General features: G+C 43.8%; 1 protein-coding gene across 1 annotated transcript; it reads right to left on the bottom strand.

The window, feature by feature from the left end:
• Window positions 1-282: 282 nt before the first annotated feature.
• LOC110528504 (thioredoxin reductase 1, cytoplasmic) lies at window positions 283-27,536 on the bottom strand. The gene is made up of 16 exons (XM_021610609.3): window positions 27,194-27,536; window positions 26,669-26,729; window positions 22,675-22,784; window positions 21,556-21,663; window positions 20,991-21,063; window positions 20,647-20,769; window positions 16,098-16,240; window positions 15,482-15,597; window positions 10,379-10,604; window positions 9,816-9,908; window positions 9,465-9,541; window positions 5,192-5,348; window positions 4,736-4,843; window positions 2,770-2,865; window positions 2,214-2,348; window positions 283-1,674 (listed from the first exon to the last, which is right to left on the bottom strand). Exons 1-16 carry the CDS (start codon window positions 27,308-27,310, stop codon window positions 1,606-1,608), a joined length of 1,812 nt encoding a protein of 603 aa, XP_021466284.3. The 5' UTR covers window positions 27,311-27,536; the 3' UTR covers window positions 283-1,605.

Here is a 27,536-nt window from a genome sequence, read left to right as displayed (position 1 = left end):
ACGTCATAGCACACTGATAAGACTTTTTACACACCCGATTCCCGGTTATGAACTCTGATCTTATCTCAGGAAACTAAAGTTGCTAAGGAACGCCCAAACACCCGATATTTCCTTAGGTACTTTCCTGTAAACCGGACATGCCCTTCTCACATGCACAAGATTACCCCATCAACCACTAAACCCACTAGGCAACCACACGGAACAGGTCGTTTCATGATAGAAGTGAAAATAAAAGTAACATCTTAAATTTCACTGACACAAACAAAAGAGTCAAGACGATAGTTTGCATGTTGACATTGTCTTTCAAGACTTTAATCAAAGTGATCTAGAACAACGGTGATACCAGTGAAGCAGTCATTTATTCATTTTGACCGGTGTCACTGCTCAACAGTAGGCAGAAAATAACTCTTAAATACTGTCCTCTACCAGATTGGATACATTTTACATACACAACGCAGAGGCAAACAAAACAGCAAGATCAAACTGATACAAAAGAAGCATTTATTTCATTATCCACTGAAAACTTTTAAAGTGTGTGTGCGTGTGTCAAATATATACAATAAATCACTACAATTAATGTTTTATGTATTCAGTCATTGGAATTACTAACAGTGTTTTCTGAAGCAGGACAGAGATTTGAATGATGGTTCAGAGGTTCTTTCTTTTGACTTCTCCTACATGCACCTTTTTGGTTAACAGTTTGGTAGAAGTTGGAACTGGGAGTTGCCTTTAAATCTAAAGTCGACGATCCCGATGTGGAGAAACGGCAAGTTCGACACCATGAGAAATACTGATATTTAAAAAATCCATTGCCCCACATTAAACTTGATTTCAATTTTCCATTTCTGAGATATCGGACAATACACACTTCTGATGAGAAATAATGCCTGGAATGTTGATGGCTTGCCAGATAAGAAAATAAACACATCTTAGGACATAGTAGTTAACTTCCACCGAGTAAAAATGATCAGCCATTTCCACCACACTGGATCAGATAATTATTGTATCCATTCAGCTGTTAACATACTACAGGAGTCATTATACGCATGTGTGTGTAGATGTGTGTGTGTGTGTGTGTGTGTTTAAGTTTGGACGAAGGGTTCGGTTCACCCCTGGTGTCTTTGGACAGAGGGACATCAGTTCTAGCCCACCACAGTGATTGGGTTAAGGGCCAGCACGTCAAACAGCACTCACCCATCCCTAGAGAGGGGTGGTGCACCTCTGAGGAAGACACACACAGGGTGCATTGTGAAAGCAGCAGTGTAACCCCGCTATCTAGCAGGCTGTCCCTTAGATAGTTAATCACCTCATATGTCTTTTATGTCCACACTACAGGCCCTCTCAGAGCATTTATTGGCTCAATCTTTCAGACAGTATTATACTGACCCACTGTTTCCCCACCCTTATTTCTAAATGTGTGGTTTCATCCGTTCAGACTCTTCCCCCCCCCCCCCCCCCCCCCCCCCCCGTTTCTGATCACCTTATTGGTTTTTCCTGAGAAGCGATTGGTCTTGGGTATAGAATTTGAGGGGGCCAGGTTGGCGCAGAGCTACGAGGTGAGAGATCTAAGATGGAGAACAGGACAGCCCGTTAAACAAGCAGGGTTTAACCTCAGCAGCCCGTCTGGGTGATGTCACCGCCTGAGCTCTTGGTCACCTCCATGGTGGTGAAGATCTGGAAGAAAAGAAGCAGAAAGACTGTTGAGATCTGCATCATAGCGAGGTGGCACGACTTGTTCGCAATAATTGTTTTTAAATGGTCAGAGCCAAGCTCAAACCATAGAGATGGATAGAGGGTGCGCTTGCAACAAAATACTGATGTCATTAGCCTTGAACATTACGTAGTTACCTATGACAGGGGTTCTCAAAGTGGGGTCCGCGGACAAAGTACTGCAGGATATATATATATATATATATATACATATATAATATAGATTGTGTTATTTTTAAAAAAGTACTACAAGATTAAACGGACTTTGGCCAAGAAATCTGTGAAATTAATTTAGAGGGTGTAACACAATGCAATATAATATTATCTTCTTATTATAATCTACAATGCATGTTGTTAACACTGGGAAACATGGGCCTGGGGGCTCACTGGGTTAACTGAGTATGAAACCACTTTTTTGCACTGTGGAGGGACTTACTATACCTGCCACTAATAAATATATATATATGAAATGCGGCCTGCAGCTGGTCTGGGATCAGTCTTACCTCAGCGCATGTGGGGTGTATGCCAACGGTGTTGTCCAGCTGCTCTTTGGTCAGGCCACATTTCATGGCCACACCGTAGCCCTGCGTTACCTCTCCCGCATTGGGCCCCAAGTAATGGAACCCGATCACACGGTCCTGCAGGAAGACAGAGAAGGGTGTTACAGGGTCTGATAGTACATTACCGATACACTTGATCTATTTTGTTATGTTAGCCAGACCCTGCATGGAGGAACTTGTGTTCGTCTTCAACATGTTGAATTTCACATACGTGTCAGCTATTCTAGAATAGCTTTCAGAAACAAGTGACAATGGGTTCGCATTGTCAGGGTGGAAGCCTTTTGTTCCCAGTTTTATTTATTTCACCTTTATTTCACTAGGTAGGCCAGTTGAGAACAAGTTCTCATTTACAATGAGTGTCATTTGTCTGGCTTCCAGACATCCTTTGTTTTCAATGTGAGAAAGTCTGAACTCTATACGGCGAAATAGGTGACGATAATTGCTGTATCTATGAATTAAAACAGGTAGTCAGGTAAGTTTGGAAAGAGGGTGTTCTTACATTGTCCAATTTATTACAGATGATCTTTGAGTAGCACTTGTTGTTGTCCCTGCTGGGGACGGTGAACTCCAGAGGCCAGAAGAGACTGTGGTACACCTACACAGTTAACAAGGACATTAAATGCACATACCGTAATGGAAGAATAACATGCATTTTATTAATAAGGGAGAAAAAAATTGTGTTAAGTATCAGTTAGAAAAGTTGAAAGAAATGGTAGAAATCATAAGTGAACACAGAACCAGAACTCTGGTTTTCCACTGTCTAATAGCTAGCCATTTTAGCTGGTGTGTCAAAGGCTTTGTTCCAGTGTCCACATTTCAACTGGTATGCTAGAGCAGAGCCAAAATGTCAGTTGATATCGATCCAATATGTATTATTCAGTGCCAGTGGGCTGCGAGTGTGTGTGATGTGGCTGAAGCACCAATCGGCGCCTAAAACTAACCTTGGCTACCAGCCACAGTGGCAGGTAGATTATATATATATATATATTTTTTTTTAAATCTACCAGTCACTCAAGATTATTTTAACCAGCCAATTTTGTGTTTCCATAATTACATTATTTGTTTTACATTATTTTTTAAAGATAGAAAGATTACTAAGCATGTCAAAAACAAGAAATGTATTACTAGTAAGATAATGTGGTATATTGCTCAACTCAATTTTATGTGACCTGTCTTTTAACCAAAATATCAGAGACAAAAACGCAGCTGCCCCTTTAAGCTTACCTAGGTAACGGGGCCAATAGTCATGTGTGCCTGTGAGGAATCTCAATAGCAGGGGCCAATTGATGTCTCTTTGCTAGCAGTAGAAGCAAACTCAAACATTGAAAAACAATGTAGCGTATATAATGTATACCGAACAAAAATATAAAAACGCAGCATGTAAAAGTGTTGGTCCCACGTTTCATGATGAAATAAAAGATCCCATCAAATTTTCCAAAGCTTATTTCTCAAGCTTTGGGCACAAGTTTGTTGACATCCGTGTGAGTGAGCATTTCTCCTTTCCCAAGATAACCCATCCACCTGACAGGTGTGGCATATCAAGAAGCTGATTAAACAGCATGGTCATTACACAGGTGCACCTTGTGCTGGGGACAAAAAATGTAAACCACTAAATGTGCAGTTTTGCCACACGTCTCAAGTTGAGAGCGTGCCAGATAATTGAATGTTAATTTATTTCTCTACCATAAGCCACCTCCAATATCATTTTGGAGAATTTGGCAGTTGTCCAACCAGCCTCACAACGTGCAACCAGCTACCCGGACAGCTGATGAAACAGAGTATCTCTGTCTGTAATAAAGCCCTTGTGGGGTTAAACTCATTGTGATTGGCTGGGCCTGGATCCCCAGTGGGTGGGCCTATGCCCTCCAAGGCCCACCCATGGCTCCATCCCTGCCCAGTTAGGCCCTAATCTATGGATTTCACAAAACAAATTTAGGGCTTAGTGATTTCCTTGTATGAACTAAGTCAGTAAGATCTTTAAAATTGTTACATGTTGTGTTGATATTTTTTGTTCAGTATAAATAGCCAAGAAACAAGGAAAGTCTCAATTCAGTACATTTCAGTAAATTAGACCAACTTTAATGCGCATTGCTCCTAAAAACAAATATTTATTGCGTGCACAAGCCCCCAGTGTTGCTGCACAAAAAGGGATAGCTATAATGTTAGGATTCTTATTTCTTTGTGCATGACCAAATATGAAACAAAACGGCAGAAATACTTCGACAACATCTACTGCAGCATTTATTTTGCTATAAAATCACAACTCACATTTGGCCATACTTGAATTTTTAGACTATTTTTATGAAATACTCCCATTGTAGAGTCCCGAGTGTGACCAACGTGGACGGTGAATTAGACATTCTTACTCACAAATGCCAAAATCTACACCATATTTGTCAGGGTGTTCATTTTTGGCCAGGTTACCACTAGGCTGGAAGTGGAGCGTGTGTTGCGTCAGTAGCTACCTCCAGGTTGTCTTGGCCGTACAGCTCCATAGCTTTCTCCTCAGACAGCCCACAGGCACCATACTCCAGAGGGGTGAACACCGTGGTGGGAACATTCACGTAGTCACACTGCACACAAAATTCAACCGCAATTAATAACAATTTACTGTCTGTACCAGGTGGTGTCACATCAGAGGTTCACCAGGCAAAATACCCTACTGTATGATAGAAGCTAGGGAAAATCTGTACATGGTTTCTTCTAGTTTACACATTTTAGGTGGGGCGCAAAGACCCCACCACATAACACCAACGAGGGCCAACATCCGTATTTTCTTCTGAAAGAAACAAGCGAATCTCCTCAAAGCAGAGGCACAGAGATAGTACTGCCGGAGGGTCACACTGTCAATCTGCTATGGTCTAGCAATAGAAAAGGCAACTCCTAGGGGTTAAATTGAAGGCCCGCTGTCTGACAGTTACCTTGAGCGAGGCACCCGCGTACAGACGGCGTGCCAGCAGCTTGCCAGCCTGGATAGCCACGGGCGTCAGCTCCCACTTGCCCTCCAGGATGTCTCCGATGGCGTAGATGTGCGGCACGTTGGTCTGCTCCTCGTCGTTCACCGGGATCTTACCATTCCTGGGGAAGGCAGAGAAAGAGTGGAAGCTTAGCGAGGGGAACATGACTGGCGACTCCCATCTGACTAATTTTAGATCCCCATGTAAAGAGACATATATATATTACAACAACAATCACCAAAATATATAACGAAACAGTCAGGGAGAATCTGAAATTCATTCAGATACTATAAGAACAAGACAAACCATGGCAAATGTGTAGAATTGAATGAGGTTAACTTTAAAAATGCATATGTTCTAAGCCCCATGGCAAAATGGGCTATGCCCACATCACGCCCACCACCTAAACCCCGTTTTGATCCTGGAAAAACTGGTGTGCCATTGTATTTGCATAATCTGATATCTGACCATGCGAAACAACTCCGACCAGGTCTAGAGTGTGTTTGGACAGAATGTGTGTGTGCGTCTATACAAGAGAATACTATACCACAATGAACAACTTCTCAAGTCACATTAAAAACAAGTCATTTCTCTGTTATTCATTAGACATTTCGCTTTTTTGTCAATAATCCCTCCTACACAACGCGTAGCGCAACCCCGTCAACGACGCGTGGCGCAACCCCGTCAACGACACGTAGCGCAACCCCGTCAACGACGCGTAGCGCAACCCCGTCAACGACGCGTAGCGCAACCCCGTCAACGACACGTAGCGCAACCCCGTCAACGACACGTAGCGCAACCCCGTCAACGACACGTAGCGCAACCCCGTCAACGACACGTAGCACAACCCCGTCAACGACGCGTAGCACAACCCCGTCAACGACGCGTAGCGCAACCCCGTCAACGACACGTAGCACAACCCCGTCAACGACGCGTAGCGCAACCCCGTCAACGACACGTAGCACAACCCCGTCAACGACGCTTAGCGCAACCCCGTCAACGACGCGTAGCGCAACCCCGTCAACGACGCGTAGCGCAACCCCGTCAACGACGCGTAGCGCAACCCCGTCAACGACGCGTGGCGCAACCCCGTCAACGACACGTAGCGCAACCCCGTCAACGACGCGTAGCGCAACCCCGTCAACGACACGTAGCACAACCCCGTCAACGACGCGTGGCGCAACCCCGTCAACGACGCGTGGCGCAACCCCGTCAACGACACGTAGCGCAACCCCGTCAACGACGCGTAGCGCAACCCCGTCAACGACACGTAGCACAACCCCGTCAACGACGCGTGGCGCAACCCCGTCAACGACGCGTGGCGCAACCCCGTCAACGACGCGTGGCGCAACCCCGTCAACGACGCGTGGCGCAACCCCGTCAACGACGCGTGGCGCAACCCCGTCAACGACGCGTGGCGCAACCCCGTCAACGACGCGTGGCGCAACCCCGTCAACGACGCGTGGCGCAACCCCGTCAACGACGCGTGGCGCAACCCCGTCAACGACGCGTGGCGCAACCCCGTCAACGACGCGTGGCGCAACCCCGTCAACGACGCGTGGCGCAACCCCGTCAACGACGCGTGGCGCAACCCCGTCAACGACGCGTGGCGCAACCCCGTCAACGACGCGTGGCGCAACCCCGTCAACGACACGTAGCGCAACCCCGTCAACGACACGTAGCGCAACCCCGTCAACGACGCGTGGCGCAACCCCGTCAACGACACGTAGCACAACCCCGTCAACGACACGTAGCACAACCCCGTCAACGACGCGTAGCACAACCCCGTCAACGACGCGTAGCACAACCCCGTCAACGACACGTAGCGCAACCCCGTCAACGACACGTAGCGCAACCCCGTCAACGACACGTAGCACAACCCCGTCAACGACACGTAGCACAACCCCGTCAACGACACGTAGCGCAACCCCGTCAACGACGCGTAGCGCAACCCCGTCAACGACGCGTAGCACAACCCCGTCAACGACACGTAGCGCAACCCCGTCAACGATACGTAGCGCAACCCCGTCAACGACACGTAGCACAACCCCGTCAACGACACGTAGCGCAACCCCGTCAACGACACGTAGCGCAACCCCGTCAACGACACGTAGCACAACCCCGTCAACGACACGTAGCACAACCCCGTCAACGACACGTAGCACAACCCCGTCAACGACACGTAGCACAACCCCGTCAACGACACGTAGCGCAACCCCGTCAACGACACGTAGCGCAACCCCGTCAACGACGCGTAGCGCAACCCCGTCAACGACGCGTAGCGCAACCCCGTCAACGACGCGTAGCGCAACCCCGTCAACGACGCGTAGCGCAACCCCGTCAACGACACGTAGCGCAACCCCGTCAACGACACGTAGCGCAACCCCGTCAACGACACGTAGCGCAACCCCGTCAACGACACGTAGTGCAACCCCGTCAACGACACGTAGTGCAACCCCGTCAACGACGCGTAGCGCAACCCCGTCAACGACACGTAGTGCAACCCCGTCAACGACGCGTAGCGCAACCCCGTCAACGACGCGTAGCGCAACCCCGTCAACGACGCGTAGCGCAACCCCGTCAACGACGCGTAGCGCAACCCCGTCAACGACGCGTAGCACAACCCCGTCAACGACGCGTAGCGCAACCCCGTCAACGACGCGTGGCGCAACCCCGTCAACGACACGTAGCACAACCCCGTCAACGACACGTAGCACAACCCCGTCAACGACGCGTAGCACAACCCCGTCAACGACGCGTAGCGCAACCCCGTCAACGACGCTTAGTGCAACCCCGTCAACGACGCTTAGTGCAACCCCGTCAACGACGCTTAGTGCAACCCCGTCAACGACACGTAGTGCAACCCCGGTGGCCCTTTAGCCGTGTGTCAGTCAGCCCAGTGTTAAAATGCTGCTAGGATCCCAGTCACATGGCTGACTCCGAGGTGCAGTCACTCCTAAACCTGGCGATTGCCTTATCACTACGGCCTAAAGCACTTTATGGCATAACCAAACACCATGTTAGGAACATGAAAAACACATCATCCTCAATCCAGTTTATATGATTGTGAAGAAGCCCAAGGTTTTTAAGATACCGTTGTTTCCTAATGTTACAGCATTTTACATTTTAGTAATTTAGCAGACGCTCTTATCCAGAGTGACTTACCAGAGCAATTAGAGTTAAGTGCCTTGCTTATGGGCACAGACAGAGTTTCACCTAGTTGGCTCAGGGATTTGAACCAGTGACTTTTCGGTTAGTGGCCCAATGTTCTTAACCGCTAGGCTATTTGCCACCCAAGCACAAGGGAGTTTCTCTAATTACAAAGCACAAAAACACATTTGTATTATTATTTTTCTTTAGGGGTGGATCAGATGTAATATTGCATATAGATTGTGGCTTCTATCAATGTAATTGTATGCACCATTACCAATTCCCATACATAGAAATTCAATGCATTTTCCTATATTATTTTCCCCTAACCCTACCACCCCTCCCCTAATGGGAGTAAACTAATGAAGCACAAAAATCCCAACAGTGACAGTTCTCTCTCTCTCTCCCCCCCCCCCTCTCTCAGGGGTGGCAATAGTGCTGAATCACCATGACTGGAGTCTTAAAGGTACAGGCACACACAGCACCTTGTCTACATCTCCTTGGTGACGGCTGCAAGAGTGAATCGGTGGATGAATGAACTAAGTGAGAGAAAACAAAAGAGCGAATCGGTGGATGAATGAACTAAGTGAGAGAAAACAAAAGAGTGAATCGGTGGATGAATGAACTAAGGGAGAGAAAACAAAAGAGTGAATCGGTAGATGAATGAACTAAGTGAGAGAAAACAAAAGAGCGAATCGGTGGATGAATGAACTAAGTGAGAGAAAACAAAAGAGCGAATCGGTGGATGAATGAACTAAGTGAGAGAAAACAAAAGAGCGAATCGGTGGATGAATGAACTAAGGGAGAGAAAACAAAAGAGTGAATCGGTAGATGAATGAACTAAGTGAGAGAAAACAAAAGAGCGAATCGGTGGATGAATGAACTAAGTGAGAGAAAACAAAAGAGCGAATCGGTGGATGAATGAACTAAGTGAGAGAAAACAAAAGAGCGAATCGGTGGATGAATGAACTAAGTGAGAGAAAACAAAAGAGCGAATCGGTGGATGAATGAACTAAGGGAGAGAAAACAAAAGAGCGAATCGGTAGATGAATGAACTAAGTGAGAGAAAATAAGGAAGGAAACTTACTTGGGGTTGACTTTGACCCCGGCTTGATCCAGGCCGATCTTTCCTGTACAGGCGTCGCGCCCCACGGCTATCAACACCTGAGTGAGGAGAAGGAAGTCACCTGGTTAACAGGACATTTCTCCAGCATGTCATTAAAACAAGGCAGGAATTATTCAATTTAACTGACAAAACATTTTTTTTTGTTTTAACAAATGCTCTAAGATGGACAACCTTGCAGAGTTAATTCCTAATGCAACATTTTTAAGTAGTATATTTTCAGATTTAACTCTTAGTTTCAGTCATAAGTGCTAGATTTACTTTGGGATTCCTAATCTATATCGGATATTGAGCATTACGGTGATGGCTACGTACAGTGTTGTACTCTCCCTCGATGGTCTCGTCTCCCTCCGTGCTCTTGGCTGTCACCTTCAGCCTCCCAGGAGTACCTGCCTCCAGCTCCTCCACCTGGCGTGTGTACACACACACACTTTATTTTATATCTAGTTACAAAATGTCTTTAATGTTACAATGGCCAGGGCCAGGTGAACTGAAGGCATCTTTTTCTGAAAGAGCAAGTGGTTTTTATTTCAGTTTGCCCATACAGGCTAACAGCCATCAAAGTTAAACTTAAACTGATGACAACCCTTTAGATAGAGAGCAAAATATTACACAACTTCCCTGATGACAGAGCAATTTAGTACCAGGCATGTCCAAGTCATTACAGCTGAGGAAAGACAAGGTTATTGTACACAGATCTGGGTTTAAACACTATTTTAAATTATTTTAAATACTAGCTGTACTTCATTGAGTTTACCTGTTGCAATGGAACCAATATCTACTACCCACCTGGGATTTCAGGCAGCCAAAAGCTAAACTAAAGATTTCAAAAAAGATTTTAACCCAGGTCTGGTAGTAGATAAGTCACGTTGACGCACCTTGACGGGGACGTACTTCCGGAGGAACTTTACGCCATGTTCCTCCATGTGCTTGCCGGCACGATTGGCCATTTCCTGGTCGAAGCCCCTCAGGAGGATGGAGCGTACCATGACTGTCACATCCAGGCCCAGGCCCGCCAGAAAACCCCCGCACTCCAGCGCCACGTAGGACGCCCCGATCACCAGGGTCTTGCCAGGGCAGTGGGGCAGAGAGAACAGGTCGTCGCTGCGTAAAAAGAATGGACACACACAGGAAGAGCAGCCAGAGTAGAGTGCACCTCCGTTAAAACCATAGATAATCATAGATAAATCTTAGATGTATCAATGCCAAAATTCACCCATTCTTTCTGCAATAAGCATGTGAAATACTTGAACGTCAGATTGATTCACTAAACAAAGTTATATTCTTAAAAATGTCAACAGTTAATCTCCCAAACAATACACAGAAAGACTGGTTATGTAGTCTGAAATGAGCCGGGGTCTTTATGAGACCAGTAGATAAGTATGTAATCTGAGAATTTAGTTATTCAGTCACAATTAGGGCTGACCCCATTTAGTCAACTGGTCGATAGGCTGTTGGTCGACCAAGATTTCTTTAGTCGAGCAGTAGCAAAAAAAAAGAAAAGAATCATGGTGTATAAGACCTGATTGGCACCTGTCTGAATGGACTAATCCATTGCGGAGGACATGGGGATGGCACAATCCATCACTAAGACGCGCTTTTGAAATTGTATATGTTATATTATGCAACACAAATAAATTCTATTATTTTATAACAAATGCGCCTTCTCCCACGTTGGAAAGCGGTCGCTGTCCACGGTTCTGAAACACATCCGTGCACTGTTGAATTGGCGCCATTTCCTAGACCATGTTGCTATGTGCACAATAGCAAAGTTAACCAGCATATTGGTGTTGAAAAAAAATTTGGCGGCGGAGACAGTGGAGTTAATTGACGAGAAAACATCCATTGCCTTAAATTCTCTAAGAAAAGTGAGAAGAGAGGAAACCAATTCAATTGGATCTATAAATCAATAGCCTAACTATTCAAATGTGCCTGGCTTTATAAATCATCCATATACATCTACCGAAATAAGCCACATCCTGATTCTGTTTGAGTGTTTGTTTAATAGCCTACTGATTCCGTGAGCACCAAGCCTCACGCAACCACATCGGAAAAACACAGCAGCCTTGTATAACCACCATTGAGCTGTAGGCCTAAGAGCACATCCCGTTTAGTCTGAATGCTGTAACTTACTGAGGCCTAATATTTCAATACTTACAGTAGCCTAAATACTGTATCCATCAATCATTAATTTGTTCATGACATCACAGTATGAATGATTCATGACTTGAAATGCAATCAAGTATTTTAGTTTTAAAATAAAGTGACCATTGAATAATTAGCGTAAACAATAAATAGGCCTAAACACTTAGTGTGGTTTACATTGTTCCAAACGATCAGAAAAACATGAACCTGTTTGGCAGAGACATAATATGCACACAGTGCTGGCTCCTTACCTTTTTCTTGATCTCAAGTATTTTCCACAATTAGTCAAATTTATTCCACACATCTAACTTCCTCTTTACCTCATGAGCAACCAGTAAACATTCCCCCGTTTCGAGTTTGTCACGTCCTCTCCATTTTGCTGTCACACGTTAGTGTTAAGGGTTTGTAATAACCAATTTATTGATGTAATTATGACATGCTATAGGTCAGGCCCTATTGGTCACGTGCATGCGACACATACGTGTCACGTAAAGAGAACAAGTGTTGAGGGAATAGGGAAGGTTTTGCCTAAACAAATTTTGGTAACAAATTTTCAGTCAGAAATGGCTGTTCCGGAAGTGTGATCACGCTCTCCGCAGCCAATGTGAGTAAGATCTTTAAACAAGTCAACATTCACAAGGCCGCAGGGCCAGATGGATTACCAGGATGTATACTGCGAGCATGCGCTGACCAACTGGCAAGTGTCTTCACTGACATTTTCAACCTCTACCTGTCTGAGTCTAATACAAACATGTTTCAAGCAGACCACCATAGTGCCTGTGCCCAAGAACATTAAGGTACCTGCCTAAATGACTACCGACCCGTAGCGCTCACATCTGTAGCCATGAAGTGCTTCACCATTTTCCCAGAAACCCTAGACCCACTCCAATTTGCATACCGCCCCAACAGATCCACAGATGATGCACTCCCACCTGGACAAAAGGAACACCTATGTGAGAATACTATTCATTGACTACAGCTCAGCGTTCAACACCATAGTGCCCTCGAAGCTCATCACTAAGCTAAGGACCCTGGGACTAAACACCTCCCTCTGCAACTGACTTCCTGACAGGCCGCCCCCAGGTGGTAAGAGTAGGTAACACATCCGCCACTCTGATCCTAAACATACGGGCCTCTCAGGGGTGCGTGCTCAGTCCCCTCCTGTACTCCCTGTTTACTCATGACTGCACGGCCAGGCACGAATCAAACACCATCATTAAGTTTACAGATGACACAACAGTGGTAGGCCTGATCACCGACAAGAGCCTATAGGGAGATGCTTGTGGACTCCAGGAAAAAGAGGACCGAGCACACCCCCATTCACATAGACGGGCCTGCAGTGGAGCAGGTTGAGAATGCCAAGTTCCTTGGTTTCCACATCACCAACAAACTAACATGGCCCAAGCACACCAAGATAGTCGTTAAAAGGGCACGACAAAACCCATTTTCCCTCAGGAGACTGAAAAGATATGGCGTGGGTCCACAGATCCTCAAAAGGTTCTACAGCTGCACCATTGAGAGCATCCTGAATGGTTGCATCACTGCCTGGTATGGCAACTGCTTGGCCTCCAACTGCAAGGCACTACAGAGGATAGTGTGAACGGCCCAGTACATCACTGGGGCCAAGCTTCCTGCCATCCAGGACCTCTATACCAGGCAGTGTCAGAGGAAGGCTCTAAAAATTGTCAAAGACTCCAGCCAACCAAGTCATATAGACTGTTCTCTCTGCTATAGCACGGCAAGCGGTACCCGGAGAGTCAAGTCTAGGTCCAAGAGGCTTCTAAACAGCTTCTACCCCCAAGCCATAAGACTCCTGAACTCCTAATCAAATGGCTACCCAGACTATTTACAGCGCCCCTCCCTTCTTTTACACCACTGCTACTCTGTGATCATCTATGCAGTCACTTTAATAACTCTACCTACATGTACATATTACCTCAACTAACCGGTGCCCCCGCACATCGACTCTGTACCGGTACCCCCTGCATATAGTCTCACTATTGTTATTTCACTGCTGCTCTTTAATTACTTGTTACTTTTAATTCTCATTCTTAACCATATTTATTTTTTTAAATTGCACTGTTGATTAGGGGCTCGTAAGTAAGCATTTCACTGTAAGGTCTACCTGTTGTTTTCGGCACGTGACTAATAATTGTATTTCCTTTTTTATTATGTTGCAGCTTCAGCAACACAGACAGTGCGATAAACTGTTAATGTTCTGTGATGGTCGCTGCAGCAGGGAGGACAGGGAGACAACAGGTGCTAGTCAGTCACTTTCTGTCATTTTCTTTTTAACACAGCAAGTCTGAGCCAGGCCATTCCCTCTAGTCATGTGTCTTAATTTCATCAAAACAGCATCAGACAAGCTCAGTGCAGATAGTTAATTTGATTAAAGCACATCGGATGTGTTTATATACAGAAAAATACACGTTTAAAAATGTCAACCAATAGATTTATCTGTTCTTTTGACGCCTCTTGGTCAACCAAGATTTTTGTTGTTGTTGCCAGGGACAGCTATAGGTCACAATACAACCATTAGACATAGCCATCTCTGTACCATTTAAAGCAGGTTCTATCAGTGTCTGTTCCTACAACAACACACCAGTCTACAGCAGCAGAGGGTAATCTGGAAATCCTGTGTTTAGACCAGTGGGAGATTATAGCCTTACTAAATGAGTATGCTGAGGTACAAGGCTTAATGTGGTGGAAATTAGAAAAGTGAGTGAGTATGGTCGTGTAGATATATATATATATATATATATATATATATATATATATATATATATATATATATATATATAGTTGAAGTGGGAAGTTTACATACACTTAGGTTGGAGTCATCAAAACTCGTTTTTCAACCACTTCACAAATTTCTTGTTAACAAACTATAGTTTTGGCAAGTCGGTTAAAACATCTACTTTGTGCATGACACAAGTAATTTTTCTAGCAATTGTTTACAGACAGATAATTTCACTATCACAATTCCAGTGGGTCAGAAGTTTACATACACTAAGTTTACTGTGCCTTTAAAGAGCTTGGAAAATTCCAGAAAATTATGTCATGACTTTAGAAGGTTCTGATAGGCTAATTTACATGATTTGAGTCAATTGGAGGTGTACCTGTTGATGTATTTCAAGGCCTACCTCAAACTCAGTGCCTCTTTGCTTGAAATCATGGGAAAATCAAAAGAAATCAGCCAATACTGCAGAAAAAAACATTATAGACCTCCACAAGTCTGGTTCATCCTTGGGAGCAATTTCCAAACGCATGAAGGTACCACGTTCATCTGTACAAACAATAGTACGCAAGTATAAATACCATGGGACCATGAAGCCATTATACCGCTCAGGAAGAAGTTCTGTCTCCTAGAACAATCCCAGAACAGCAAAGGACCTTGTGAAGATGCTGGAGGAAACAGGTGCAAAAAGTATCTATATCCACAGTAAAACAAGTCCTATATTAAAATAACCTGAAAGGGCACTCAGCCACTGCTCCAAAACCGCCATAAAAAAGCCAGACTACCGTTTGCAACTGCACATGGGGACAAAGATTGTACTTTTTGGAGAAATGTCCTCTGGTCTGATGAAACAAAATTAGAACTGTTTGGCCATAATAACCATCTTTATGTTTGGAGGAAAAAGGGAGAAAAAAAACACCATCCCAACCGTGAAGCACGGGGGTGGCAGCATCATGTTGTGGGGGTGCTTTGCTGCTGGAGGGACTGGGGGACTTCACAAAATAGATGGCGTCATGAGGCTTTCCCCTGGCTGGACGGCAGTCTAAATGGATTGTGGGTTAAATAATGCCTGCGGTGTGCTGTGAGGGAAGGGTCTCACCTGGTGATGCAGTACTCTTTGTCTCCAGGGATGCTCAGGTAACGCGGCCTCTCGCCTGTCGCCAGGATAAACTTTGCGGCCGTATGGAAGGTCTCCTTCCCTCGCTTGTTGGTCGCCTGGTAGGTGGAGTGGGTAAGTACGGTGTTAAACATTCTTCACAGATTTATTTCTCTCGTACACACAAAATAATTTCCATTAAAATCAACACCTAGACTCATCTCATCTGTTGAGTGTGGTTAACAAGAATCAATGCGTCAAGTCAAGGGTGTGCAGTTTAGAATCTCCCATGGGAGATAATAGCTGCTTTACCAAGTGCTGTGAAGTGTGTTCGTACAGAGCCATTAAATATCTTTGGGATTTGTTTGATTAGGTTAAGCCAAGGAACTAACATGAAGCAAGTTACTATCCAGTTTCAGAATATATCATGTGCTTTGCATCTAAAAAGTTCCCATCCATTTTCATACCGAATTGACTGCCTTCTAAAATGGGTCAAATTGAAGGCAGTAACTTCTGTATGAGAATGGAAGAGTCAATTTCGTATGAAAATGAAAGGTAGTCAATTCATTAACAACTGTTGTCAAAGATCTGCTTGTAAACTCACAAAGGGCCGACCCACCTTGATTTTGTGCGACTCAATGAACTCAGCGTAGGAGTTGATGTAGTTGACGTTCTTGTCGCGCAGCGCCACCCGGTAGCCCCAGTTCAACGAGCCAATGTAGTTGTTCACCGCCGTCTTCATTGTCTCCCAGTTGTGCTTCACTAAGAACCAGATGAAAATTACAAAGTCAACAATGACCACACAAACGAGTCTTAAGTTCTTTACTACCATTACTGAAAAAGTCACTGAAAATGTAACATTGACATTTCCATGACCTTAAGTTACCGCAGGCTCTTGAAGAGGACTTAAACAAGAATGTTTTTAAATCAGAAAGTGACTTATGCCTTCACATGTTTCATTCCTAGCACTGGCCGTGGCTCTGTTCCCAATATCCTTACTACTTTGGTTGTGTTGGGTAGAGATGGGCATTTGACTGTTCGAGTACTCACATTATAAAAATATTCAGGACAGGGGGAGAAAAAATAAATCTACTTTAGAACAAAGGGAAGACCTGACTGGAAGAAAAAACATTTGGGCATTTATCTATGCCAACAGTACACAACAATGCCTAATTTATCATAACCATTAGAGATTACAAACCTTTATTGCCTCATACTGTATATTGAGTCAATAAAAACACTTGTTTTCCGAGCCCTTATCACTGTCAAGACAAACCTATTACATAGTAACAAAGGAGGTTGATGGCACTTTAATAGAGGACAGGCTTGTGGTGATGGCTGGAGCGGAATGGTATCAAATGGGTTTCATGCCATTTCATTACATCCTCCCCTCAGCAGCCTCTACTGTTAATAGAAAAACACATTAAATATAGCAGAATAAAATAGAACCAAATATTTTTTCAGAATGAAAAAGTTGCCAGTGCGAAGTAATGCGCGTCTGGAATAGTTATTCTCAAAAGCTGATCATATGAAACGGGGCTTAGTTTGGAGCGTTGAAATACATTTTTTTTCACGGTTACAAAACAAAATCTGGTCTTCCTTTCCCTATATGCCTACAGACGTACAATGTAGTTTATTCTTCCTGTCTAAATGGATGAATAATTCCACATGGAACACTGCATGGTGATGAATTACAGCCACAACAGGTTTGTTTGGTGAGTAAGACTGGGCTTAATGATTGAGGAAAATACACTTATCAAAATCACGTTTTGCAAATTTTCAGTGCGGAACCTGTTTAGGGGGTTATAGACCAGGCTAACCAATTCTAAAAATGACACTAGCAGTTTGAAAAGTAGCCTAAGCGGAAAATAAACAGGATGAAATTATTCCAAACTGCAACTCGTTGTTGGAAACTGTTGTTATTTGTCAAGGAATGTAGCTTGTGTATCCCACCAGCTAAATGCATTTTTTTATGCCCACCATATTTAATAGGAATTTATTTCTGTAGGACTAATGGGAGCTTGTGTGCAAACTCCGCATGCGTGTAGAGGGAGTGGTCCTAACGCAATTGAGGGAGTGAGAAGTGAACTGTGATGCTTGCCGTGGTTTATTTTTTGTTGTGACTGCAAATGCACAAATGGAACACTAGAGTCAAAACAAATTAACTTTAGCTGTGTTTGAATACACACACACACACTTAGTTCATTTTAGTATACTGTAAATGAACGGTATCCATTCAGTTGAGCATACTAGCGCTTCCCCTGTCTACCAGAAGTTGATGCTGTTCCTATGCAACCTCTTGTTAGCATAGCAAATGACTAGTTAGACATTTTACGACTTTGGGTGTCTTATTAAAATCCCATCTGGAGTGCCAGAGTGCTCTCTGGGCGTTCGTAAATTCAGAGCGTTTCACTCTACCAGGCTGTGTCACTGGACACACCTCACAACGGCAGTCAAGCACCCAAGCTAACTGGCTAGATACTTCAAGACACAAATTAGACATTTTTACTTGCCCTAAGCAGAGCTGGTTAGGCTGTTTTTAAGTTATCTAGAGCGTTGGTGACTAACTGTGCTGCTAGCAGCAATTTAATTACGCCTTTTTTTGCCAACGATAACTGTCACTGGCCATATTCAACTGGTGTTGAGTGTTCATAAATTCAGCTGTTATTCTGTGCTCTGGTACACTCGGACGAGAGTGCTCTGAAATCGGAGCAGATACCCAGAGCGAATTTACGAACGCACCCGAACGTCCATTGAGAACGCACGACTATACCACTAAACTAATAATGACGGGAATAATCAGATAGCGTATAGTTAAAATTTTGGCAAGTTCGATGTAGGGCTGGGCGGTATATCATAAAATAAGGTATATCGGTATTGGTGCAGGGACCGGTTTGGGTTTTTAACTTTACCTTCTACACAGGTATTTGAATGTTTGGTTTGTTAAATGTGATACGTCATGTGTAATCTACATTTTTATAGTTTACTTCGCTACTTGAGTCATCTCTCTCTCTCCGCACCACTTTCCACACAGATCTAGACAAGGAGGGCATTTGATGTCCAACCACGAGACACTTGCGTTCAGTCTGCATGGTCAATGCAGCACATGCAACAATGTTGACGATAACAATGCTGTTTTCACTTTGCTTCTTAATATAAATCCACTAGTGTTCTATAATGACACTATTAGTTTGTGTTTCTTGCGTCAGCTAGTTTGTATTTTCTTAGGAAGTTGCCCTAAATCTTGTGAGACGCTAATTGTTAGCCTCGAATGCTAATAGCTAGCTAGCTAATAAATGTGTAAGAGCAAGCGTAGTTAACTAATACAGCTTGATAATACCAGTGATGTTATAGACCTAAATCAGCATGTTGTTTGTGCAACAGTATCTTCTAAATCAAAGAGGAACATGCAAAGCAATAATTTGTTGCTACCTGATGTAGCTAAGAGAAAACATGCAATGTGGCCAAAGCCAGGGTCCCCTAGGAAACACTTATCAAAACTTTAGTTCCTACCCTGTCATAATAACTCCTACCTGGCATTTTAATTTGTTGTCATCTCCAACAACACTGTATTCAAAGTGTGCACTATTATATTCTAACCATAGAACAGTCATTCTATTTCCATGATTCCAACAGTTTTGCTCTAATTCGCAAGTCAAATCGCAATTGCAACATTTGGTTAAAAATAAGTCCTAGATTATTTGCCCATATAGTGCAGCCCTACGTGGCAGTGTGGACATTCTCAATAGAGCAGTGGTGTAAAGTACTTTTAATAAGCTTTTTGGGGTATCTGTACTTTAGTCTTTTTGACAACTTTTACTTTACTACATTCCTAAAGAAAATACTGGACCTTGTACCCCATACATTTTCTCTGACACCTAAAAGCACTCGTTACATTTTGAATGCTTAGCAGGACAGGAAAATGGTACAATTCAAGCACTTGACCAGGGATGTTCTCTTGACATCTACTGCCTCTGATCTGGAGGACTCACTAAACACAAATGATTTGTTTGTAAATGATGTGTTGGAGTGTGCCCCTGGCTATCTGTACATTAAAAAAGAATGGTGCCACCTGTTTTGCTTAACATAAGGAATTTGAAATGATTTATACTTTCACTTTTGATACTCAAGTACATTTACTTTTGACACTTAAGTATATTTAAAACCAAATACTTTTAGACTTTTACTCAAGTAGTATTTAACTGGGTACTTTCACTTGAATAATTTTCTATTAACGTATCATTCATTACTTTAACTCAAGTATGACAATAGGGTACTTTTTCCACCACTGCAATTGAGTGCAAGAAATGCAGAAATTATAGAAGTGCTGAAATTTGTTTTGGTTGAACTGAACAGTATAAAACAATCAGAATGAAGAAAGACTCATTGAAATCACTTAGAATGTGTGTGTTGCCACCCTGGGATCACTAACTACTCATAAAGCAAATGTACAACTTTTATTATTCAAAAACTAAAAACAGTCAAATACCATCCAAATGTAAAAAATACCGTGATATAATATTCTGGGAATATCGCCCAGCCCTAGTTCGATGTATTAGTAGCCAACTAATGTTAGGTAGCTAGATAACATACAGGTACATACTGCTGTTATGATATGCTGTACGGTTTGTAAGAATAGCGAAGCTAAGAAATTGGTAACTTATTTGAAAAGTCATTACTTTATTACATTGCTCAACATTTTAACATTTGTAATAATTAGTTAAAGCAGTGGATATGCATCCACTTCGGCTAAATATTTTCCACCATTTAATTCAAATCTGAAAACGTTGTGACGCACGGAAATAGTGTCCACTGCTTGTATATTTTTGGTATTTTGGTGCCTGTAGTATGATATCCGTGAACTTTTGGCATACTGACTATATCCATACTATGACCAATAAGCATGCTATGTACTCAATTTGTCACAAATAGTACAGTTAGTATGAGTATTGGAACACAGCTGTTGTCTTCAAGCCACAAAGCACACTCCACCAAATAGTTTTACAGTACTTCAAATGTTTTTGTTATCGCTGGTTAGAGATGGAGTTTTGACGTCCGTTTGAGTACTCATGCCTGTCCCTAGTGTTGGGCATGCATTCCAAGTGACTAAAATGGACATTGGAAGCTAAACTGCTGACGTTTGACCCAGACGCCAACCCAATTGTTACCTGTCTCCTCCGGCAACTCCCAGCCAAACTTGCGGGCGTCCTGTATGGAAGTCCCTAGCAGGGCTGTCTGGTGCATCAGCTTCTTGGGGATGCAGCCCACGTTCACACATGTGCCGCCCAGGCCTGTCCCGAGCCAAAGAAACACAAAATCACACATTTGGAGATTTAATTTTCATCCACATTGACATATGCAGACATGTTGTTACTGATAACAGCAGAATTCTGCAAGCCATTTTGATTTGTGCTTCGGTGGGCCTGCAGCAGTGTGCTGTAGGGGATATGTTTGACACGCGCGACGGAACTCTTCAATGTCTGAAGAGTGTGACACGTGAAGCTCTACACACCCCATGTGTTCCCTTTCGGCGTGGGCACCACATAGTCCAACACCATCACCTTCTTGCCCAGCAACGCTGCCTCCTATGCCAGGAGAAGCACAAAAGGTCAGTCGGCCATTTAGACAACTTGATTAAGACAACCACTGGTCAACTAGCTCAGCTTTTATGCTTAGTTTTATTGCTGCGATAATGAGCCATCTGAAATCCTCCCCGTGGCTGTCTGAAAACATTACTAGCCATCGTGTTCTTGCTTCCTCCGTCCTAACTTCACCTCCAAGCTCTTTAGAGGAGGAACCTTGGGCCCTCTCCTCCAATGCACTTTGAGAGGAATTTAGGAAACAAGGACAGAGGACACATGGCTTGTACAGCTAGAAACGTCCTCAGACCGAGCCAATGATGGACTGGACTTACAGCCTTCCTTCATGGGCCTCGATACTACACTAGAAAGGTCCTCAGACCGAGCCAATGATGGACTGAACTTACAGCCTTCCTTCATGGGCCTCGATACTACACTAGAAAGGTGCAGGTCTGGAGGTAAGGTTGGTTTTGAAAGCGTTATCTGGGAGGCTCTCACCTTTGAGCATGCTAGCCCTCCTGAGCCGCCACCGATGACGATGAGGTCATAGTCGTATACCTCATTCTCCCCACACAGCAGCTGCTGCAGGACACCATCTTTGTGGGCCTGAGAAGAGGACGACAGGTGGTCAGACACAATGGCGAAAACAATATTAACCCAGCAATCTTAAAGGGCACAAACATTTTTCTGCTTCTGGTGGGAAATAGACAAGTGAAAATACAGTAAGGATACCAGCATGCTAATTTATGGTCCCAAAATGGGTCTTCTTGAAAAGTGTGCATGTCTACGAGTGGAGAAAGGTAGCCTAGCGGTTAAGAACGTTGGGCCAGTAACAAAAAGGTTGCTGGTTAGAATCCTTGCGCAGACTAGGTGAAGAAAAAATTTGCTCGATGTGCCCTTGAGCAAGGCACTTATCCAGAGCAACTTATAGGAGCGATTACAGTTAAGAGTGTCTGCTACATGACTAAAATGTAAAAAAGGTATTCTACATTCAACAGCGATGCTGACACCATTCATGCCGGAGGGATATTCTCCGTGCCACATGACAGAAATAAACCAGCATTTGCTAGAAAAGGGTAGGAGACAGAACACGTGGTGATATTGTCAGGATTATAATGTATCAGGAGAATGTTGCTGGCTTCAAGTGAAATATACACCAGTGTGTCATGCTGTCAAAGTGCCAGCTTATGAAAAGCATGACCAGGCAAAAAAAAATGGTTTAATTAGCTAAATTACAGCTCAGTGTAGAGGGAAGAGAAGACTAGGTTTGGGTGTTCTTAAGTAGCCATTTTGATGTAAAAAGACAAATGTAGTGCATTTAGATGTAAATTGGCTTAACCATACTTGACCCAAATAGATCCACTCAAACCTTGTTTCTGGCAAACAGACAAAGACTCTTTCGTAATATTGCACCAAAATTAAAGCCTGTGGTGGGCATAATTTACCACACGTTGAAATGCAAGGGGAACGTATGAATAACACAAAGGTATCTTTGTTGCCAAAACCTGAGATTTTAGCCTAAGTTTGACATACGCTTGAATCTCAAGACAGGATGAAAAACCACGAGTGAAATGAGAATGATCCGTGGTTCATGAAAGCTGCTGCGCCAATCCATACCTTCATTGTTTTGTCACAGCCACCGACGTGTGTCTTGTTGATGAAGACATTGGGGACAGTTCTCTGCCCGGTCATCTCAAGCAGCAGTTCTTGATAGTTTGATCCATCCTCTGGACACAACCATTAAGAGATGTTAGCAGAGTAGCAGCTACACGTACATGAAATTAATCATTCATCCTACTCTTCCTATCATATCGCTGACATGTACACTAGTCATATACATGACATACACCATCAACTTAAGTGCTGACAGCCTCTGCAGTCTATAATGTAAATGTACTTTGGTTCTGCAAACAAACAGAGTGTGTTTAAATAAATTGCATAATTCAGTACTGAAAGATATTTTCTATGTATTTGCCAGAGCAATAGTTATGTAATGCACAGTGTGTATTTATACCAGAACAGCTGTGACTGGTAAGAGATCAAATGGCAGTGGGGAGAACGAGAGAGCGACTCAGCACGTTTTGTGGTGGCCCGTAACGTTGACAGTGCATTTTGTGGTAAAACATAACATCTTCACTATGTAAAAACACTGTATCTTTGCAGAAAAGGCACCCATTAGCCTCTTTTTACCTTTCGATCAACCGTCAACATTTAATAGCAGACAAAGCCATAAGGAAAAGCTAAAAGGTGAGCTTGAGGAAACAAACTTAGTACAATAATAGGTCCTATACATGTACTACATCACCCAAATGAGTGGATTTGTCCATTTCAGCCACACCCGTTGCTAACCGGTGGACAAAATAATTTATGTGACGATTACAATAGTTGTAGACCTTACAGTGAAATGCTTACTTAGAAGCCCCTAACCAACAATGCAGTTTTAAGAAAATCCCCCAAAAAGTAAGAGATAAGAATAACAAATAATTAAAGCGCAGCAGTAAATAACAATAGTGGGGCTTTATACAGGGGATACCGGTACAGAGTCAATGTGTCAATGTGCAGGAGGCACCGGTGTCAAGGTAATATGTACATGTAGGTTGAGTTATTAAAGTGGCTATGCATAGACAATAACAGAGAGTAGCGGCAGCGTGGGGAGGGGGGGGGGGGGGGGGGGGGGGTCAATGCAAATAATCTGGGTAACCATTTGATTAGCTGTTCACGAGTCTTATGGCTTGGGGCTAGAAGCGGTTTAGAAGCCTCTTGAACCTAGACTTGGCGCTCCGTACCACTTGCCGTACAGTAGCAGAGAGAACAGTCTGTGACTAGGGTGGCTGGAGTATTTGACAATTTCTAGGGGCCTTCCTCTGACAACACCTGGTATAGAGGTCCTGGATTGTAGGAGGCTTGGCCCCCATGATGGGGTTCCATGGCCGGCCCTGAGAACAAGCTATTTTTTTTTTTTATGCGCTTCAGCACTCTGCTGTCCCGTTCTGTGAGCTTGTGTGGCCGAGCCATTCTACTGCCATAGTTGGTCTACGGAGATTGTGTGTTCGATGTTATACAATCTCCATAGACCAACCCTGGCAATAGAATGGCCTTACTGAAGAGCTCTGTGACTTTCAACGTGGCACCGTCATAGGATGCCACCTTTCCATCAAGTCAATTTGTGAACTTTCTGCCCTGCCACGGTCAACTGTAAGTGCGGTTATTGTGAAGTCAAAACGTCTAGGAGCAACAACGGCTCAGCCGCGAATTGGTTGGCCACACAAGCTCACAGAATGGGACAGCAGAGTGCTGAAGCACGTTTAAAAAATGGCTTGTTCTCAGTTGCAACACTCACTACCGAGTTCCAAAATTCCTCTGGAAGCAACATCCGCACAATAACTGTTAGTCTGGAGCTTCATAAAATGGGGTTCCATGGCCGAGCAGCCACACACAAGCCTAAGATCACCATGCGCAATGCCAAGCGTCGGTTGGAGTAGTGTCAAGCTCACCACCATTGGATTAGTGGAAACGCATTCAAGTGATGAATCACGCTTCACCATCTGGCAGTCTGACGGACGAATGCATAGTGCCAATTGTAATGTTTGGTGTAGGAGGAATAGTGATCTGGTGCGGTTTTTCATGGTTTGGGCAAGGCCCCTTTGTTCCATTGAAGGGAAATCTTAACTCTACAGCATATAATGACATTCTAGACAATTCTGTGCTTTAAACTTTATGCCAACAGTTTGGGGAAGGCCCTTTCCTGTTTCAGCATGACAATGCCCCCATGCACAAAGCAAGGTCCATACAGAAATGGTTTGTTGAGATCAGTGTGGAAGAACTTGACTGGGCCTGCACAGAGCCGAACTCAACCCCATCAAACACTTTTGGGATGAATTGTGACACCGACGGCGAGCCAGGCCTAATCACCCAACATCAGTGCCCAACCTCACTAATGCTTGTGGCTGAATGGAAGCAAGTCCCCGCAGCAATGTTCCAAGTAACATCTAGTGGAAATCCTTCCCAGAAGAGTGGAGGGTGTTATAGCAACAAAGGTGGGACCAACTCCATATTAATGCACATGATTTTGGAATGAGATGTTTGACAAGCAGGTGTCCACATACTTTTGGTCATGTAGTGTACATGTACTGCAAATGTTTGTATGTTCGTTGATGAAACGTTGATCCTTAGAGTACTCAAGACCTTTGGAACTTCGATTGAAGGCAATTTGGCAATTCAATGATATCCCAAAATGTTTGTGTGTATATAACATCACTGTTATTAAAACGTAATGTAGCAAGCGTAGAAAGATGAGACTATATGAGGATTTGAAAAAAGTTGCATGAAAAGGTATGTGCTCTGCTCTGTTTCAAGCGCAGGCTGCACATACTTCATCATTCTCTCATTCACAATTTGACCAGCACTCGATAATATTCTCACCCATCAGGCTATTCTCAATGTAATCTGGTGTTTACATATAGCTTACTAAACATGATGTGTGGAATATTTTGTAGTCATCCTTAACCTGCACTGGAATAGTGAATGGAGGTTGTGTTTGGTTGCGTTTGTAATATGCCAGGTAGGTGACACTGGATTTATGTGCTTAATATAGCAGCACAAGAAAGCTGGTATCCTTTTATAAATAGCGGACAGTCAAAACTCAGTTTTCACACGCGACTGCGTGGGCTTATGAGAACACATTCCCTAGGTTCTGTTGGTTATGGGCTCTCCAACCCTGTTCCAGGGGTCCCAACCCTGTTCCAGGGGTCCCAGCCCTATAGGCTACACTTCAAGTTATTTGGCCACTTTAGTTGTGATGCAAACCTTATCAAAAGATATGCCTATGGGCTAGGCTACAAGATGCATGCAACAATGATTTGAAAAGTAAAAAATTAATAATTAAAATGCATGGCCCATTTCTTGACGACACACACTGGGCATCATTCACAAGTGATAATATTCTCACCCAGCTGGTGAGGGGGGGGGCAACAACCCTTATGCACTTGAATAGCGAATAGTGTACACTTCTCCTGTGTTTCATTTTCATGCCAGCCAGGTAGATTACTCCAGTTGTAAAGCGAAGCAATGTGCTTAATATTAGGAAAGTTGACAAATAATAGGCCTGGCCTATAGAAAGCTGATGGGCTCTTCCACTTTTTAACAGAGCCATCAAAACGATGTCTTCATGCAACTGCATAGCCTATAGAAATGTTTCACAACATGGTCTTATAGGAACACTTATTTCATTCCATGCATCAACCAACTATGTGGAGCTGGCTCTCCCTGCGCAACAGCTGATCATCCTATTCCACTCAAACTCTGAATGCCAGGGCTCTCATGAAGTGTTTGATTTTCGATTTAATTTACATTTATGTCAGCGTGATTAGAGGGACAATAGAACGCTGAGTACAAGGCAAGTTTGGTAGGCAACTAATGACCATCTGAGCGCAGTTTTGGAGAAGCCTAGTTACCGTGACTTTACTGCCGGTAACACAATCACCCCAGACCTAGTTGGTACAATTGTGATCATACCAATCAATGACAACTACATGTGGTGTGACAGGCATAAATTGAGACTATACAGTGCAGAGTACACCCGTATTCCAAGACTGAAGCTTGACATCCTTACCAATTAAATCCAACTCCACCACATTGCAGTTCACGTTCAGCTCCTTGAACAGATCCTTTACCTGGGAAGAAAAACAGATATGCTGCTTGAACCCCGTCTTTCTGTCTTCGCGGGATTATCCATGGGCTATTACTAGCGATATACCCCACTAGCCAGCGTGGTAGTCATCCAGCTAGCTTTAGGTACACACAACGGGGAGATGAGTGGTGCCTCAGTCAATACATGGTTATAACGGAAAGCTAAAACACTTGTTAGTAGCAAAAAAAAAACAATTAAAAGTTAGTTATGTTAAGTTTTCTAACGTTAGCCCAAGATAACTACCTAGCTATGGACCCGAGGACAATCTTCCCTAGACCCGACTAGTATCCTAACAGGTCCGGGTCTATACCCGATTGGGTGGACCCGTGAAGAACTCTATTTGCGGGAGAATGTGGCTAATTTACTCGCGGGAGAAATAAGTAAGACAAAAGCTAGCTAGCCAGCTAGTTAGTTAAGACAAAAAGTAAACGCATATGTTGGACTTACCTTCACACAAAATGGACAGTTGCTTTTACTGAATACCAACACTTGATTAGAATCAATAAGCTCCTGTATCCGAGATTTTAGTTCATTCCTCCCGGTGTCATTGTCGATGGGAGGCATTTTCGGACTATTTCTGTCTGACTTGCCTCTTGGCAGCTTCAATTTGTGTCTAACAATGGAAGAGAGGAGCGAAACTCCCTCCAACTGGTTGTCCTTGCGAATCACAGATAAAGACAAACTAGCTAGGTTCCTGGACCACTTGAGGTATGATATGGACTACAATTCCAACGGGACAACTTTTGTCCTCATGTCATTTCAGCGCCCGCCCAGTGCATCAACACAGCGA

The sequence above is a fragment of the Oncorhynchus mykiss genome, chromosome 7 (assembly GCF_057628025.1).
Source record: "Oncorhynchus mykiss isolate SJ-2025 chromosome 7, ASM5762802v1, whole genome shotgun sequence".
NCBI classification, from domain to species: domain Eukaryota; kingdom Metazoa; phylum Chordata; class Actinopteri; order Salmoniformes; family Salmonidae; genus Oncorhynchus; species Oncorhynchus mykiss.
This window is presented reverse-complemented; position numbering and strand designations above follow the sequence as displayed.